Source organism: Stegostoma tigrinum, chromosome 1 (assembly GCF_030684315.1).
Source record: "Stegostoma tigrinum isolate sSteTig4 chromosome 1, sSteTig4.hap1, whole genome shotgun sequence".
In the NCBI taxonomy this organism is placed as follows: domain Eukaryota; kingdom Metazoa; phylum Chordata; class Chondrichthyes; order Orectolobiformes; family Stegostomatidae; genus Stegostoma; species Stegostoma tigrinum.
In genome coordinates, this window is record NC_081354.1 from 15,715,436 (window position 1) to 15,730,258 (window position 14,823).

General features: G+C 42.8%; 1 protein-coding gene across 1 annotated transcript in view; it reads right to left on the reverse strand.

The window, feature by feature from the left end:
• LOC125458365 (rod cGMP-specific 3',5'-cyclic phosphodiesterase subunit beta-like) overlaps positions 1-14,823 on the reverse strand; it is an 86,786-nt gene that overhangs the window by 6,054 nt on the left and 65,909 nt on the right. The window contains exons 17-21 of the mRNA XM_048543607.2: positions 11,949-12,056; positions 8,207-8,270; positions 5,548-5,622; positions 4,113-4,196; positions 1,014-1,170 (exon numbers count right to left, since the gene is read on the reverse strand). Of these exons, the coding sequence (XP_048399564.1) occupies positions 1,014-1,170; positions 4,113-4,196; positions 5,548-5,622; positions 8,207-8,270; positions 11,949-12,056 (488 nt within the window). The remainder of the gene's footprint in view (positions 1-1,013; positions 1,171-4,112; positions 4,197-5,547; positions 5,623-8,206; positions 8,271-11,948; positions 12,057-14,823) is intronic.

Sequence of the window (14,823 nt, forward strand, 5' to 3'; positions counted from 1 at the left end):
AAGCATGTCTACAGTTATTAGCAAGACCCACGTCAGGAGTGTGATAGAATTTCACAGCTTGTCTGAATGTGTGTAGTTCTTACAACACTCAAGAAGTCAATACCACCCATTACAAAGCAGCCCACTTGACTGGCACACCATCCACCTGCTTCAACATTCTCTCCTTATACCACTGGCACACAGTGACAGGAGTTTAAAGCATCTGTAGCTACTCACCAATAATCCTTCGACAGCATCTTCCAAAACATGCAACCTCTACCAGCTGGAAGGACAATGGTAGAAGGTGCTGGGAATAGCTGCCTGCAATTCTGCTCAACATCACGTACCAGGCTAACCTGGAACTCTAATGCTGTTTCTTCACTGTGGTGAAGTCAAAATCCTGGAACTCCCTCCTTACAGCGCATTGGGTGTCACAACACCACATGGTCTGCGACAGTTTGAGAAGGTGGCCACCACTACCATACCAAGAGCAATTAGGGATGGACATTAAATGCTGGCTGAGCAAGTGACTTCCATATGCCTTGAAATAATTTTTAAAAATATACCTAAATATATGCTATTTGTTTCAGTAAGAGGAGGAGAGACTCCATGTTATGATGGAAAGAATGGTGGACCCTCAACCGTCACTATCTACATAGCCACCATACATTAAAAAATGTTGCTACATCAACATGGACTCTCAGAGTAAAGTGTAACATACCACCCCCACTATCACAGAACAAACATGCTAAATGCAGTACTAAGGACAAAATGTAAAAACAACAAAGAAACCTCAGTAAATTAAACTGCTTCTAGGACTCTGATGACTTTCACTTCACAAGAGGGACTAATAGTTTTGTATAAAAGTGAGCAGACTTTCATATCGATACTCTGAAACATGAGTTCCAGAATGGAAGGGCCAATGAACCACCCAGCCGCTCCCTGAAACAACTTCTGGAATGAAAATACTTGGAGTCATAATGTTTTCCCATTTCTGTTTACTCCCCAAAGCTGTAAAGTATTTCCCCCCTAACCTTTCTTTGCTGCGAGTTCTTCTTCATGCTTCTGCTTTGCTTCTTGCAAAGCTTTCACCTTCATTTCATGTTCATCAGCAAGTTGCTTCCATTCTTTTCTGTTGTTGAGTATACCATCAAGCATTGGTGTGATCGCCTCGTGAAAACGAGAGAATTCCTGAAAGAAAGCAAGTGCGGCCATAAAACTAGATTGGTACTACAGCACTTGACTAACAATTGTATTGAGATTTCTTTTTAAAAACATTAATCTTGTAGGAATCTGAAACATTGAAATTTAGAAAAATGCCTTCCTTGTTGAAACGCTGTATTCGTTCAATCAGATTATTCTCAAAATTTGCATCGATGAAGTTAGCTATGCTTCTTATATTTTCAATTTTGAAAATAGATAACTTAAATATTTTCCTGTGTTATTTTGAATACATCAGCAAATGAAACAATTGAAAATGCTCAAATTAGTTCCTCAGATTCACTACAAATTAAACCATTGTTTTACAGAGATGTTTTGAGCAAAATATATGGGTTTAGACTGTGGTTTTGCCATAACATTAGAGCATGGTGCTATTAATCATCATTTCAGCCAAGAAAAACTAGCTTAGAGTCATAGAATCTCTGCAGTGCAGATACAGGCCATTCAGACGACACCCACCCTTCGAAGAACATCCCACCATCTCCCAGAACCCCACATTTACCATAGGTAACTCACCTAGCAACACATCTCTGGATACTATAGGAGAATTTAGCATGGTCAATCCACCTAACCTGCACGTCTTTGAACTGTGGAAGGAAACCGACATATCTGGAGGAAACCCACGCAGGGACAGGGAAAATGTGCAAACTCCAAGCATATGGACGTACATAGAATAGTGTACGTTAGATGGGCTTGAGATCGGTATGACAGGTCGGCACAACATCGAGGGCCGAAGGGCCTGTACTGTGCTGTAATGTTCTATGTTCTATGTTCTATGTTCCACACAGACAGTTGCCTGAGGCTGGAATCAAACCTGGGTTCCTGATGCTGTGAGGCTGCAGTGCTAACCACTGAGCCACTGTGCTGGTTGGCTGGTGACCAGAAGGGCCCTCCCTGTCAGCATTGTCAAGTTGCCTGACGTGGAGAAGAAACCAAAGCAGATCTACAAAGACTTACAGTGGTTTTGTTGAAGTTCATTTTCAGAACTTTGTGCTCTACAAGCTATTCCCAGTGATGCACACCGAGATAAATAACAACTTGCAGTAGAACTCATCAACTCAGTGAAAACCTGTTCTTTCATTGCCTGAAACTCCCTTGGTTTTCCAGTGCAAAGAATAGCCGATGACCAAGTATTGCAGCCTGACAGTCAAAAGTCTAGGACTCTGTGTTGAAAGACACACTAAAGCATGGAGTAGCTGCTGCAAAGGTTCAATGGGTAGGCCCACTCCCCAAGGCCCTCTCTGTGCCTGTAGTATACTGAGAGATTGGAACCATATAAAACTCCTTTAGCTATGAAATAAGTACTATAATTGTAAATTATAAATACAGAGAAGCAGCTCAGAGCATCGCACTCTTGTCGTGAAAACAAACTATTTTGCACTTTTGACCTGTACCAAGTTTTTGGAAAAAAATTTGCTTGGTAAAAAGAAGGAAATTATTTGGTTTGCTTATGATCAGTGGTGTTACATTGTCTTGAGGTACTGCAATGGAGCACATGTGCCAGTGCCAGTCAATGTTAACGCCATTCACAGTATATTGTCGACATGATTAGTTAGATCGCCCAAAGTTAAAATTGCTGTTGTGGGATTTTTTGGTGCGGCATTAGTGTCACTGCCACTGATCCAGAAGACCTGAGTTCAAATCCCACTTGTCCTTGAGTGTGCCTAAAATGTTTGATTAAAAGATACAGCTTCTCGAATGATGCAATTGGTCCATGTGTGTTCCTCATACACACTGCACAGGTGATTGAAATGCGAGGGTTGTGAGTTCAAACCTCATGTGTAATGGTTTTGTGGTACTGTGCTAGTGTCTAGGCCAGAAGACCTATGTTCAACAGGATCAAAACATTGAACGTTCTCAAGATGGCATTTGATAGAATTCTCAGTGCTAAAGGCATCAAAGGCTATGGGGAGAAAGTGGGAATTGGATTAGAATTGGAGTTTTGAGTTGGATGATCAGCCATGAATGGTGGAGCTGGCTCAAAGGGGTGAATGGCCTACTCCTGCCCCTATTTTATATGTATCAATCCCATCAGTCCTATTGTGTCTGAATGGATTGATTGAGAGTATCAAGGGCAACACATCTAAATGAACGGAGCTGCATCTGTGATTAAGCTAACTATTACAAAATGTCAACCTATATTTCTGATGCTAGAAAGCAGCTTCAAGATTTTTAATGAAATTACTTCTAAACATTGTTTATTGACGATGAGTTGTCAAGAATTGATTTTGAACAGAATTTAAATGTTTCGATTCACACCTGAACCAAAAGCTTCAAAATCTCCCTTTCCCTGACTGCATCCCAAAACCAGCCCAGCTCATCTCTGCCTCCTTAACCTGTCCGTCCACTCCTTCCACCTCAAGCCCCACCCCCACCTCCTACCTACCCACCTCATCCCACCTCCTTAACCTGTCCATCCTCCCTGGACTGACCTATCCCCTCGCTAACTCCCCATCTACACTCACCTTTACTGGCTCCATCCCCACCTCCTTGACCTGAGTGTCTTTTCTCCATGGATCTGCTTCTTTGTCCATCTTCCATCCACCGTCCCCTCTCTCTCTATTTATTTCAGAATCCCCTTGCCCTCCCTCATCTCTGAAGAAGGGTCCAGACCCGAAACATCAGCCTTCCTGCTCCTCTGATGCTACTTGGCCTGCTGTGTCCATCCAGCTCTACACCTTGTTATCTCAGATTCTCCAGCATCTGCAGTTCCTACTATCTCCAAATCAAAAGCTGAATGTTTGCCTTTTAACATCTAGAATACATTGCACCCATTAGAAAAGTATATTTGTTTAAGGCAGTAATTAGAAAGGAATCATTAAAGTAATGACAAATTATTTTTCAATGCAAGCTCCTTAGATGTTACAAGAGAAATGATACTGTGAATCATAAAACATATTTGAAATATATACCTTGTAGACAAATGTGCACACAAAGTCAATGAAACCAACTTGAAGTTTGGGGAGCTCATCTGCTTTGTTCCTGTCCATCATTGGCTGGGATTTGAATTAATAAAAAGGGAAAAAGTTATAACCTGTGAGCATTAAAGACAGAAGAGTAATGTTACTTGGAATCCATGAAACACATTGCACCGGATTTAGTCATCATGGCCAGGTCCTGTTAATAGGCAAGAAACCAAATGGCAATCTCCCTTTGCAGTCTGCTGCAGAGAAGATGGCATGTTGTCAGTGGCAGACTCCATGATCACAGTTGCCTTCCCCCCAGAGCTGCCTGACAGTCAAAGGGCCATTAGCCTCAATAGCACCAGTGGGCATGATGGCCGCTGCTGGAACTGCACCTGGAAGAACAGGACACAACCGAAGGTTTGACATGGTCACAGTAGTAGGTGAGGCAATGGTGAGGCAAACCATGGCAAGAAGGTTGGAGGAGGGTGTTGCTGGTGAGGTCAAGTGACGCATTGCAATAGGGGTTGCTGGAGATCTCTGCACGGGGGTCTAAACAATAGCTGAACAGGAAGTACTCACTTACCAACCTCCTGATTGAATGTAAGATGCTAACTATGGTGGTAACAGGCCTTTGAATTAATTGTCCGCTGGGCAGGAGGACCTGTGAGTTTTCTCACACCAGTTCACAGGGCCCACTTTCTGCCACCGTTGTCCGGGCTGACCCCACAGCATTGGTAAAAGCCAATCCATTATTTCTAATCCCAGTCAATGGATATTCAATAATTATGTAACTTAAATCGTTTCTGACTTGATACAAATCTGGACTGAAGCCTGGATTTGGGCTCTTGGCTTCAAGAGGAAAGATGGTTTCGGCGATGATCTGTAAGAAGTCTTTAAAATTATGAAGGGATTTGAAAAGGGCAATATTCAGAAAGGGTTCTAACCACAGGGTTTCATAAGAGAATTCAAGTGAGACTTCTTTAGGTAGATAGCTCTTAGAATGTGAGACTTGCTGCCAGATGGGGTACTTGACACAATCAGTATGGATCAGTGCCAGGGACAGCCGAGGTGGGAATGTATCTGGGCCTGGGGATATGAAAGGCCTGTTTCTTAGTCCTAGGGGCAGGGCCACTGGCAATCTGCACGGGTCAGAGGTAAGGCCACTAGCTTCAGGTTGGGCAGGAGTGGTCTGCTTGGGTCAAAGACCACACTCAGCTGAAGAAGTAGCATAAGGGACTGTGCTTTCTGTCCCTGGTCTAGATGCAGCTGAGGGAAAATTATATGAGTAGGCAAGAGAGAAGGGACAACAATGTATACTGACAGAGTGAAATGAAGGAGGATGGAAAGAAACTCATGTGGATTCAACCAGTACAGACCATATGGGCTGAATGATCATATTATGCTGTTAAGCTGAAGAGCTTGGACATTGCTTCTTACTCACGATGGGATTCTGTTGTAAGACAGTTCTTTCCAAGTCACCCTGTTCCCAGAATTCAGCTGCGACTAACAGAGCCACCTATGAAACAACAAGCTGTGTCAGTATTTCTCTGAAAAGATCCCACACGATAAATACATTTATCTTCTTTTTCCACCTCAGCAGTGCTTTCCCTTGCTTTGCTTTCTGTTCTAGTCTGAACCCAGCCCGTATAATGATGGGTAATTTGATAATGGGAACTAAGGATAACGCCAATCCTGCTCTCATTCATGGGTAGTTAAGAGTTAGTATTCAGGAGTGTCCCTCTTCCAACTGAAGCATTACTGCTTGTATATTGAAATGTGAGGCTGGATGAACACAGCAGGCCCAGCAGCATCTCAGGAGCAAAAAAGCTGACATTTCGGGCCTAGACCCTTCATCTAGGCCTGAAACGTCAGCTTTTGTGCTCCTGAGATGCTGTTGGGCCTGCTGTGTTCATCCAGCCTCACATTTAATTATCTTGGATTCTCCAGCATCTGCAGTTCCCATTATCACTGCTTGTATATTTCTTGGTGAGATTAGCTACTGTCGGACTGACCAAATTTTAACAAAAAGCTGAAGATTGGGAGGCAGTGGTGTAGCGGTAATAACATTAACCCAGAGACCCAGGTTAATGATCTGGGTAACGTTAACTCAGTTCTCTCCACAGATGTTACCAGATCTACGGTGTGTCTCCAGCATTCACCGTTTGTGTTTCAGAATTCCAGCATCTGAAGTATTTTGCTTTTATTCTGATGTTTTGAGAACAAGGGTTCAAATTCTCCTGTGGTAAGGTGAGGCAACTTAAACGAGAGAGTCTTGCAACACAGTGATTGTCGCCCCACCTCTGGGCCAGAAGAGCTGGATTCAAGTTCCAACAGGCCATGATATGTGTCATTATGTATCTAAACAGGTTGACTAAAATAACTGCAGTTTGCTGATTCCTTGCTGTGCCTTTTTCAGGTTTTTTTCTAAAAATTTCCCCCATTTTCAGGCCTCCCCAGTTTATGCCTCAGAACAAAATACAGCAAACAAGCTACTCCCAGACCACAGTAGTACTACATTTTAAGTGAAATGCAAGAGAGCTGATTGGAGTCATTGGTCTTCTGATCTTTACTCCATATGAACAAATTCAATTCGTCTACATCCTTGCAGCCAAAACATTTGATGTAGGCATTATTGGCAAGGTTAGCATTTATTGACCATCCATGGTTGCCCTTGAGAAGATGAAGAGTCACTTTCTTCACCACATTTGGGTTTTCAGTAACACTTTGGGGCAAATGAGCCACTTCAGGGGGCAGGTGAGAGTTGATCTCATTGCCTAGCAGGTTGCAAAGTATTCTACAAAGAAAGGGCTAGGTTTAAGAAACTAACATAGTTTAGCCATTGAGGGATCCTTGTACTCAAGGACGAAAGCACCAACAATTATAGAACTGCAGGTTCATGTTGGATGAAGGTGTTAACGAATATGTGAGTTACATTACCAAGCGGAAGCCCTACGTTAATCGGAGGTGTCTTCTGCCTAATTCCCCTTTATTGTCCCTCACAGTTTGCATCTACACTTACACGTGTTGTAATTCAAAGCCTTTCACTCCTCACACTGCAGTAGACCATTTCTGTCTGTGATAGATGATGGGTGCCCGAAGAATCAATGATTAAGATGCACTGCTTCAAATGGATTGGTGCTTTCTGCCACCCTCCCTCTTACTAAATACCTGGCATTTGTTGTGGACTATTGAAATATTATGTTTCAATCTTATTTAATCAATCTGCTTCAAACTATCAATAATGAAGCAAATTTTCCATAGGCTAAAAATCCTGACAACAATCTTAAACTCTTAGCACAATCTGCTTATGATGTTAATCTCATGAATGTATTGAAAACAAGTGAATTCATTTCTTTGTTAATGTGGCAGACACAGAAGTGTCTTTTGAAGTTGATAACCACAACTTTACATTCTGTGGCAGCTTTTCTTTCCTATTGACTCAGAAAATATTGCCAAGACTTGTTTATACAAATTTCAAACTGAGTAAAGTTGAGAGTAGGACTAGGGAATGAGCCTTTAAAAAGTGTTTGCACTAACATTCCGTGAACCTCAGTGGAAACAAGATTAAGTGTGGTGAAAAGATCAATTGCCAAATGGCTACAAGTCTATTTTGAGCTGCTGGAAAGGACCTCCTTTTAAATGTTATTATTTAATGAGTACAATCATTTCTAAGCTCAGGTTTGCAAGGCGTATAATACGCAATAATGGAAAATGCTTTCCTGTTGTAAAGAATGACTCAAACAAAACCATGAAATGATGATAGTTTAGGGAGGTTCTAAGGACATAAGTTTTCCACCCTCTTTCAAATGTTCATCAAGCCCTGTCTATGAATAAGCAATTAACCCTCAACCTGTCAACTATTTTGTGATGCTTTGGCAAAGAGGTTGCAAAACATAAAGATGCAAATTCAGATGCATGGGCTGGCTTTGCAGTTACACAATGGCTTCTTCATTCATGTAAAACATCAGGTTTAATAATGCCCCAGGTCATGACAGGTCCATTATAGATGCAGATATCAACGAATACAGGCAGCTTCCAATCAGGTGGCCATCAGAATGAATTCTGGAAAGTAGGAAAAGTTGTTTCAACTGAGAACTCACCTGACTCTGAACCTCCCAGGGTTTAGCAATTGCCGATAAGTCACACCCTGTCATCATCATGGCCCTGAATGTGACAAGAGCAAGATTAAAGGTCAGTGATTTCTTTCCATAGGGTTGGACCATCATTACACTGGAATCCAGCTACGATTCCTCAATCACCGGTGCAGTGATTGCATAGAATATGAGTTATGCAGTTATAGAGTCATACAGCACAGAAACAGAACCTTTGGTCCAAACAGTCCATGCTGAACATAATTCAACTAGTCCCACCTGCCTGTTCCTGGCCCATATTCATCTGAACATTTCCTACTCATGTATTTATCCAAATGTCTTTTAAATGTTATAATTTTATCCACATCCACCACTTTCTCAGGAAGTTTATTCCACATACCTTCTGTGTAAAAAAAGTGGTGCCTCGTGTCTTTTTTAAACCTCTCTCCTCCCACCTTAAAAATGTGCCTCCAAGTCTTGAAACCCCCCATTCCAAGAGAAAAGACAACTACTGTTAACTTTATCTATAGACCGCATTATTTTATAAACTTCTATAAGGTTGCCTCTGATCCTCCTACACTACAGTAAGTGCCAGCCTATCCGGCCTTTCCTTATAATTCAGACCTTCCAGATCCGGCAAAATCCTGGTAAATCTCTTCTGAGCCCGCTCCAGCTTAATAATATCCTTCTGATAACAGCGAACAGAACTGGACACAGTATTCCTGAAGAAGCCTCACCAATGTCCCGTACAACCTCAACGTGACTTCCCAATTCCTATACTCAAAGGATTGTGCGATGATGACAAATGTGCCAAATGTCTTTTTAAGCACACGGTCTATATGTGACACAAACTGCAAAGAATTATGTATCGGAACCCCTCAGTCCCTCTGTTCTACAACACTACCCAAAACCCTAACAATCCCTCTGTTCTACAACACTACCCATAAACCTTATCCTTGTTTGTTGTACCAAAATGCCATACCTTGCATTTATCTCGATTGAACCCTATCTGCTGTTTTTAGCCCACTGATCCATTTGATCAAGATCCCTCCCTAATCTTAGAAAACCTTCTTCACAGTCGACTATGTAACCAATTTGGATGTAGTCTGCAAACTTACTAACCATACCTTCTACATGCTCACCTGATTGGGGCTGTTCACCTGATCCAATCAGGCAGCCTGGCTAACAGATACAAACAAGTGTCTCAGAGCTCTGTTCACCCTGAGAGCTGGTTCAGAGGAAGCCAGGCCAGTGTCAAGTGTTATGCATATGTGAATAAAAGGTGACTTGGCGACAGACTACCAGCCTGTGTCGAATTATTTCAGAAGTGAAGAGAGAAAATAAATATGCTCCTGAAGAAATTTGCTTGCATTTTATAGGATGTAAGCATCACTGGCTGGCCAGCATTTGTTGCCCAGCCTTAGTTGCCCTTGATAAGATGGTGGTGGGTGGCCTTCTTGAACCACTGCGATCCACCTGCTATGGGTTTAGCCACAATGCCATCGAGAGGGAGTTCCAGGATTTTGATCCAGTGACCGTGAAGGAGCAGTAATATATTTCCAGGTCAGGATGATGAATGGCTTGGAGGGGAACCTGAATGTGGTGGTGTTCCCATATATCTGCTGCCATTGTCCTTCTAGATGGAAGTGGTCATGCATTTAGAAGGTGCTGTCTGAAGATCTTTAGTGAACTTCGGCAGTGCATCTTGTAGATAGTACACACTGCTGCTACTGAGCGTTGCTGGTGGAGGGAGTGGATGCTTATGAATGTAGTGCCAATCAAGTGGGCTGCTTTGTTCTGGATAGTGTCAAGCTGCTTGACTGTTGTTGGAGCTGCACTTATCCAGGAAAGTGGGGAGCATTCCATCACTCTCTTGGCTTGTGACTTGTAAATGATGGACAGGCTTTGGGGAGTCAGGATGTGAGTTACTCACCACAATATTCCTAGCCTCTGACCTTCTCTTGTAGCCATTGTGTCCATGTGGTGAGTCCAGTTGAGTACCTGATCAATGGTAATTCCCAGGATGTTGATAGTGGGGGACTCAATGATGGCAACACCATTGAATGTCAAGGGGCGGTGGTTAGATTGTCTCTTATTGGTAAAAGTCATAGGCTGGCATTTGTGTGGGGTGAATGTCACTTGCTATCTCTCAGCCCAAGCCTGGATATTGTCCAGATCTTGCATTTGGATACAGACTGCTTCAGTATCTGACGATGGTGATGGATGGTGCTGAACATTGTGCGATTGCAGGTGAGCGTCCCCACTTCTGACATTATGATGGAGCAAAGGTCATTGATGAAGCAGCTGAAGATGGTTGGGACAAGACCGCTACCCTGAGGAACTCCTGCAGAGATGTCCTGGAGCTGAGATGACTGACATCTAACATTCACAAGCATCTTCCTACATGTCAGGTATGATTCTAACTGTCGAAGAGTTTGTCGCCAGTATCAATTGATTCCAGTTTTGCTAGGGCTCCTTCATGCCACATGAAGCTGCGTGTAGCCTTGCTATCAAGGGCTGTCACTCTTATCTCATCTCTCAAATTCAGCTCTTTTGTCAATGTTTGAACAAAGGCTGTAATGAGGTTAGCAGCTGAGTGGCCCTAGCGAAACCCAAACTGGGTGTCACTAAGCAGGTGCTGCTTGAGAGCACTGTTAATGACACCATCCATCACTTTACTGGTTGAAAGTAGACTGATGGAGCGGTAATTGTTCAGGTTGGATTTGTCCTGCTTTTCATGTGTAGGACAGACTTGGACAGTTATCCACAATAGTGTTGTAGAACAGAGGGACCTAGGGGTTCAGATACATAATTCTTCAAAGTTTACATCACATATAGACAGGGTGGTTAAAAAGGCATTTGGCACGCTTACCTTCATTGCTCAGTCCTTTGTGTAGAGGAGTTGAAAAGTCATGTTGTGCAGGGCTTTGGTGAGACTCCTTCTGGAATACTGTGGCCGGTTCCAGTCGCCCAGTCATAGGAAGGAGATTATTAAGCTGGAGAGAACTCAGAAGATATTTACCAGGATGATGCCAGATATGGAAGGTTTGAGTTATAAGAAATGGCTGGGACATTTCTCAGCAGAGCATGGAAGTTGTGACATTACAGAAATTTATAAAATGAGAGCTATAGATAGAGATAATGGTAGTTGTCTTTTCCCTAGGATGGAAGATTTCAAGATTGGGGGCATATTTTTAAGGTGAGAGGAGAGATTTAAAAAAGACAAGAGGTAAATTTTTTAGAGGGTGATTCGCATATGGAATGACCTTCATGAGGAAGTGGTGGATGTGGTACAATTACAACGTTTAAAAGACATTTGGATAGGTACATGAATAGGAAAGGTTTGGAGGAACATGGGAGAGGAGCAGGTACTTGGGATTAGTTCAGTTTGAGATTATGTTTAGCTTGGACTGATTGGGCCTAAGGTTCTGTTTCCATTTTGCATGACTCTGATTCTATGACTTAAAGGGGGAGGGATGTAGCAATTGTAATGAGGTCAGCCAGGTGGATCTCATAGAATGAGTTCCCTGATTGGTCCAGATTAACAGCCCCAATCAGGGAACCCTGGCTGACAGATAAACAGGTGTGTCTCAGAGGTTCTGTTCACTCTGAGAGCTGGCTCTGAGGAGGCTGGACCAGTGTCAAGCGCTCTGCATGTGTGAATAAAGGGTGACTTGGTGACAGGATGCTGACCTCGGTGGGGTTTTCAATCAGCAGCATCTTTTATAAGATATTAAAAGGCTTTGCTTACATGACAATCTCTTTCTTGGTCGTTTCCAGTGACATATATTCCACCCAGGCTGTCTCATCCTCATAGGTTTTGGACAGGTCGACAATTTTTTGAAACATTGTTCTTTTTCTGTAAGAAAAGAAAAAAGATAACCTGTGTATTACATAAGTGCCTCTAAAATGAACATCACCCATGCTCCAATAAGATAAGATTCGTTCTCTGGCAACTGAACTCTGTAACCTGGCCTACTCCCTGAATTGCTTTATTGGAAACTTATGCCTTTGATAATGTGGTTCTGATTTTTCTTCTCCATAACATGACTGTATTCTCTCAAAACTGGCTGTGTAAAAATTGAAGATAGTGAAAACCATACATTTTTAGAATGCACTGTTTTTTTTTGTTTACTTTATTCAATTCTAATAAACCTGCACAAAATTGCCCAAGTACAGCATGGCAAGGGACTTTTCTCCACCAACGTGGCAAAGTCCAAAATCTAGTGAGATCTCAGCCCAAATGCTGCTGGTTTGAGAGACTATATCTATACTGCTTTATTGATAAACAATGCTTGCAGTAACTGGTTATTTCAGAGATAGTCTTGGGGATATTAAATATGCACATGAGGGAGAAAGAAATAGAAAATTATGCTGATAGAGTTAGATGAATAGGGATGTAAGGGTGTTTAAATGGAGTATAGACATCAGCTGGCTTGAATATCACATTTCTGTGCTGTTAGTTTCACATAGTAATAGATAATACTGCAAGGTTGCAAGAGTATAATCCTACAGACAACAAATTCAAGGTGCAAATCAAGGATTTTTATACGTGTATTTTACATCAGGGAGATGACCATCCACATTTACGAGGATTTTAACTTTGCTAGGACAACGGCTCATTTTAGCTATACCATCGTTTCAGAGAATAAAGAAGTTCCCTGAGTGAATGAGAATGATTGTGAAAACACTACGTTTATGTGCAACACAGTGTGGAGCTGGAGGAATACAGCAAGCCAGGCAGCATCAGAGGAGCAGGGAGGTTTTCTGAAGAAGGGTCCTGACCTGAAATGTCAACTTTCCTGCTCCTTGGATGCTGCCTAACCTGCTGTGTTCCTCTAGCTCCACAGTGTATTGTCTCTGACTCCAGCATCTGCAACTCTTGCTATCTCCGAGTAATTTACAACATTTAGGTGGTCTCCTGTGCTCTAGATTTAAGCTATCTCTATGAAGTCCAGTGACCGGTATCCGTGGTGGCAGTGTCAAGAACAGACAGATAGCATAGCGAGATAAGTGGAGAACTCCTCAAAGACTGTCGAACTTTTCACGTATTTCTTTACTTTCCTAGTTTAAACCATGAAAGACTTCAATATTAACTAATACCTGATTTCTTTATTTTTCTACTTACTCTATGAAGTACTGCTTAACTTTTCAATTCTCGTTTCTCTTACTACTTTGCACCTAAGCTTTTTGTGCCTAGCTAGCTTTGTACCTAAGACGGTGCCATCTGTGGTGACATTATACACTTTTCACTGTGCTCCTGTGCTTGAGTACACATGACTATAAAATCCAAATCTAATTAAATGATAATGCCAAGTGAAGAGTAATGGTAATGATGAACTTATAAGTTGTCCAGTGCAACTATTGTCACATGGGACCTGCTAGTGGAACCGTCCATGGTATGCTTCATGTGAAGCCACAAATATTGCCCTGGCACACGACTCCTGACCACCAGGTGGCCTCACTTACAAAAGTAAATTGTCCAAGCCTGACAACTGCAAACGAAACAACCTTGAAAGATTTTTGCTCTCGGCAGGTTTTAATTGTACCCATGTTGCAGAATGTATAATGACAAGGCAAGGAGACTATAGTATATTTTTTTAAGCGTGTGATAAATAATTGAACCTTTGATACTGCAAGAACACATGCAGCTTAAGTTTTTAAACTGTAGCATTGTGAGGCCACCGCAAGTGTTTAATAGCATGTTCGAGCTCAAGTGAAGTGTGGAGGGGGCAGCTTATTCCGATGACTTAATCTGAACTGTCAACATCTTCTCTCCCCAGCACTCTACACACCCTCACTCCCTCCCCCAACTCTAGTATTAATACTGCCCCGCCCCCCACACTTCACATCAGCTCTGATGAAGAGTCCTCTTGACTCAATGTTAGCTTGCTGTCCCTTCATGGAGGCTGCCTGACCCGCTGTGATCTCCAAGCTTTTACTGTTTTCAGCACAGATTCTGGCATCTGCAGTAATTTGCTCCTACTGAGGTCATGGTGTTCCATTGCAATGAAATCAAAGATTTACCAAGCTCTCACAGTCTTATTGTCAATCCAAGAATTGGAAAAATAGTATCAGAGATAATGGGAACTGCAGATGCTGGAGAATCCAAGATAATAAAATGTGAGGCTGGATGAACACAGCAGGCCAAGCAGCATCTCAGGAGCACAAAAGCTGACGTTTCGGGCCTAGACCCTTCATCAGAGAGGGGGATGGGGTGAGGGTTCTGGAATAAATAGGGAGAGAGGGGGAGGCGGACCGAAGATGGAGAGAAAAGAAGATAGGTGGAGAGAGTATAGGTGGGGAGGTAGGGAGGGGATAGGTCAGTCCAGGGAAGACGGACAGGTCCAGGAGGTGGCATGAGGTTAGTAGGTAGATGGGGGTGCGGCTTGGGGTGGGAGGAAGGGATGGGTGAGAGGAAGAACAGGTTAGGGAGGCAGAGACAGGTTGGACTGGTTTTGGGATGCAGTGGGTGGAGGGGAAGAGCTGGGCTGGTTGTGTGGTGCAGTGGGGGTAGGGGACGAACTGGGCTGGTTTAGGGATGCGGTGGGGGAAGGGGAGATTTTGAAACTGGTGAAGTCCACATTAATACCATTAGGCTGCAGGGTTCCCAGGCAGAATATGAG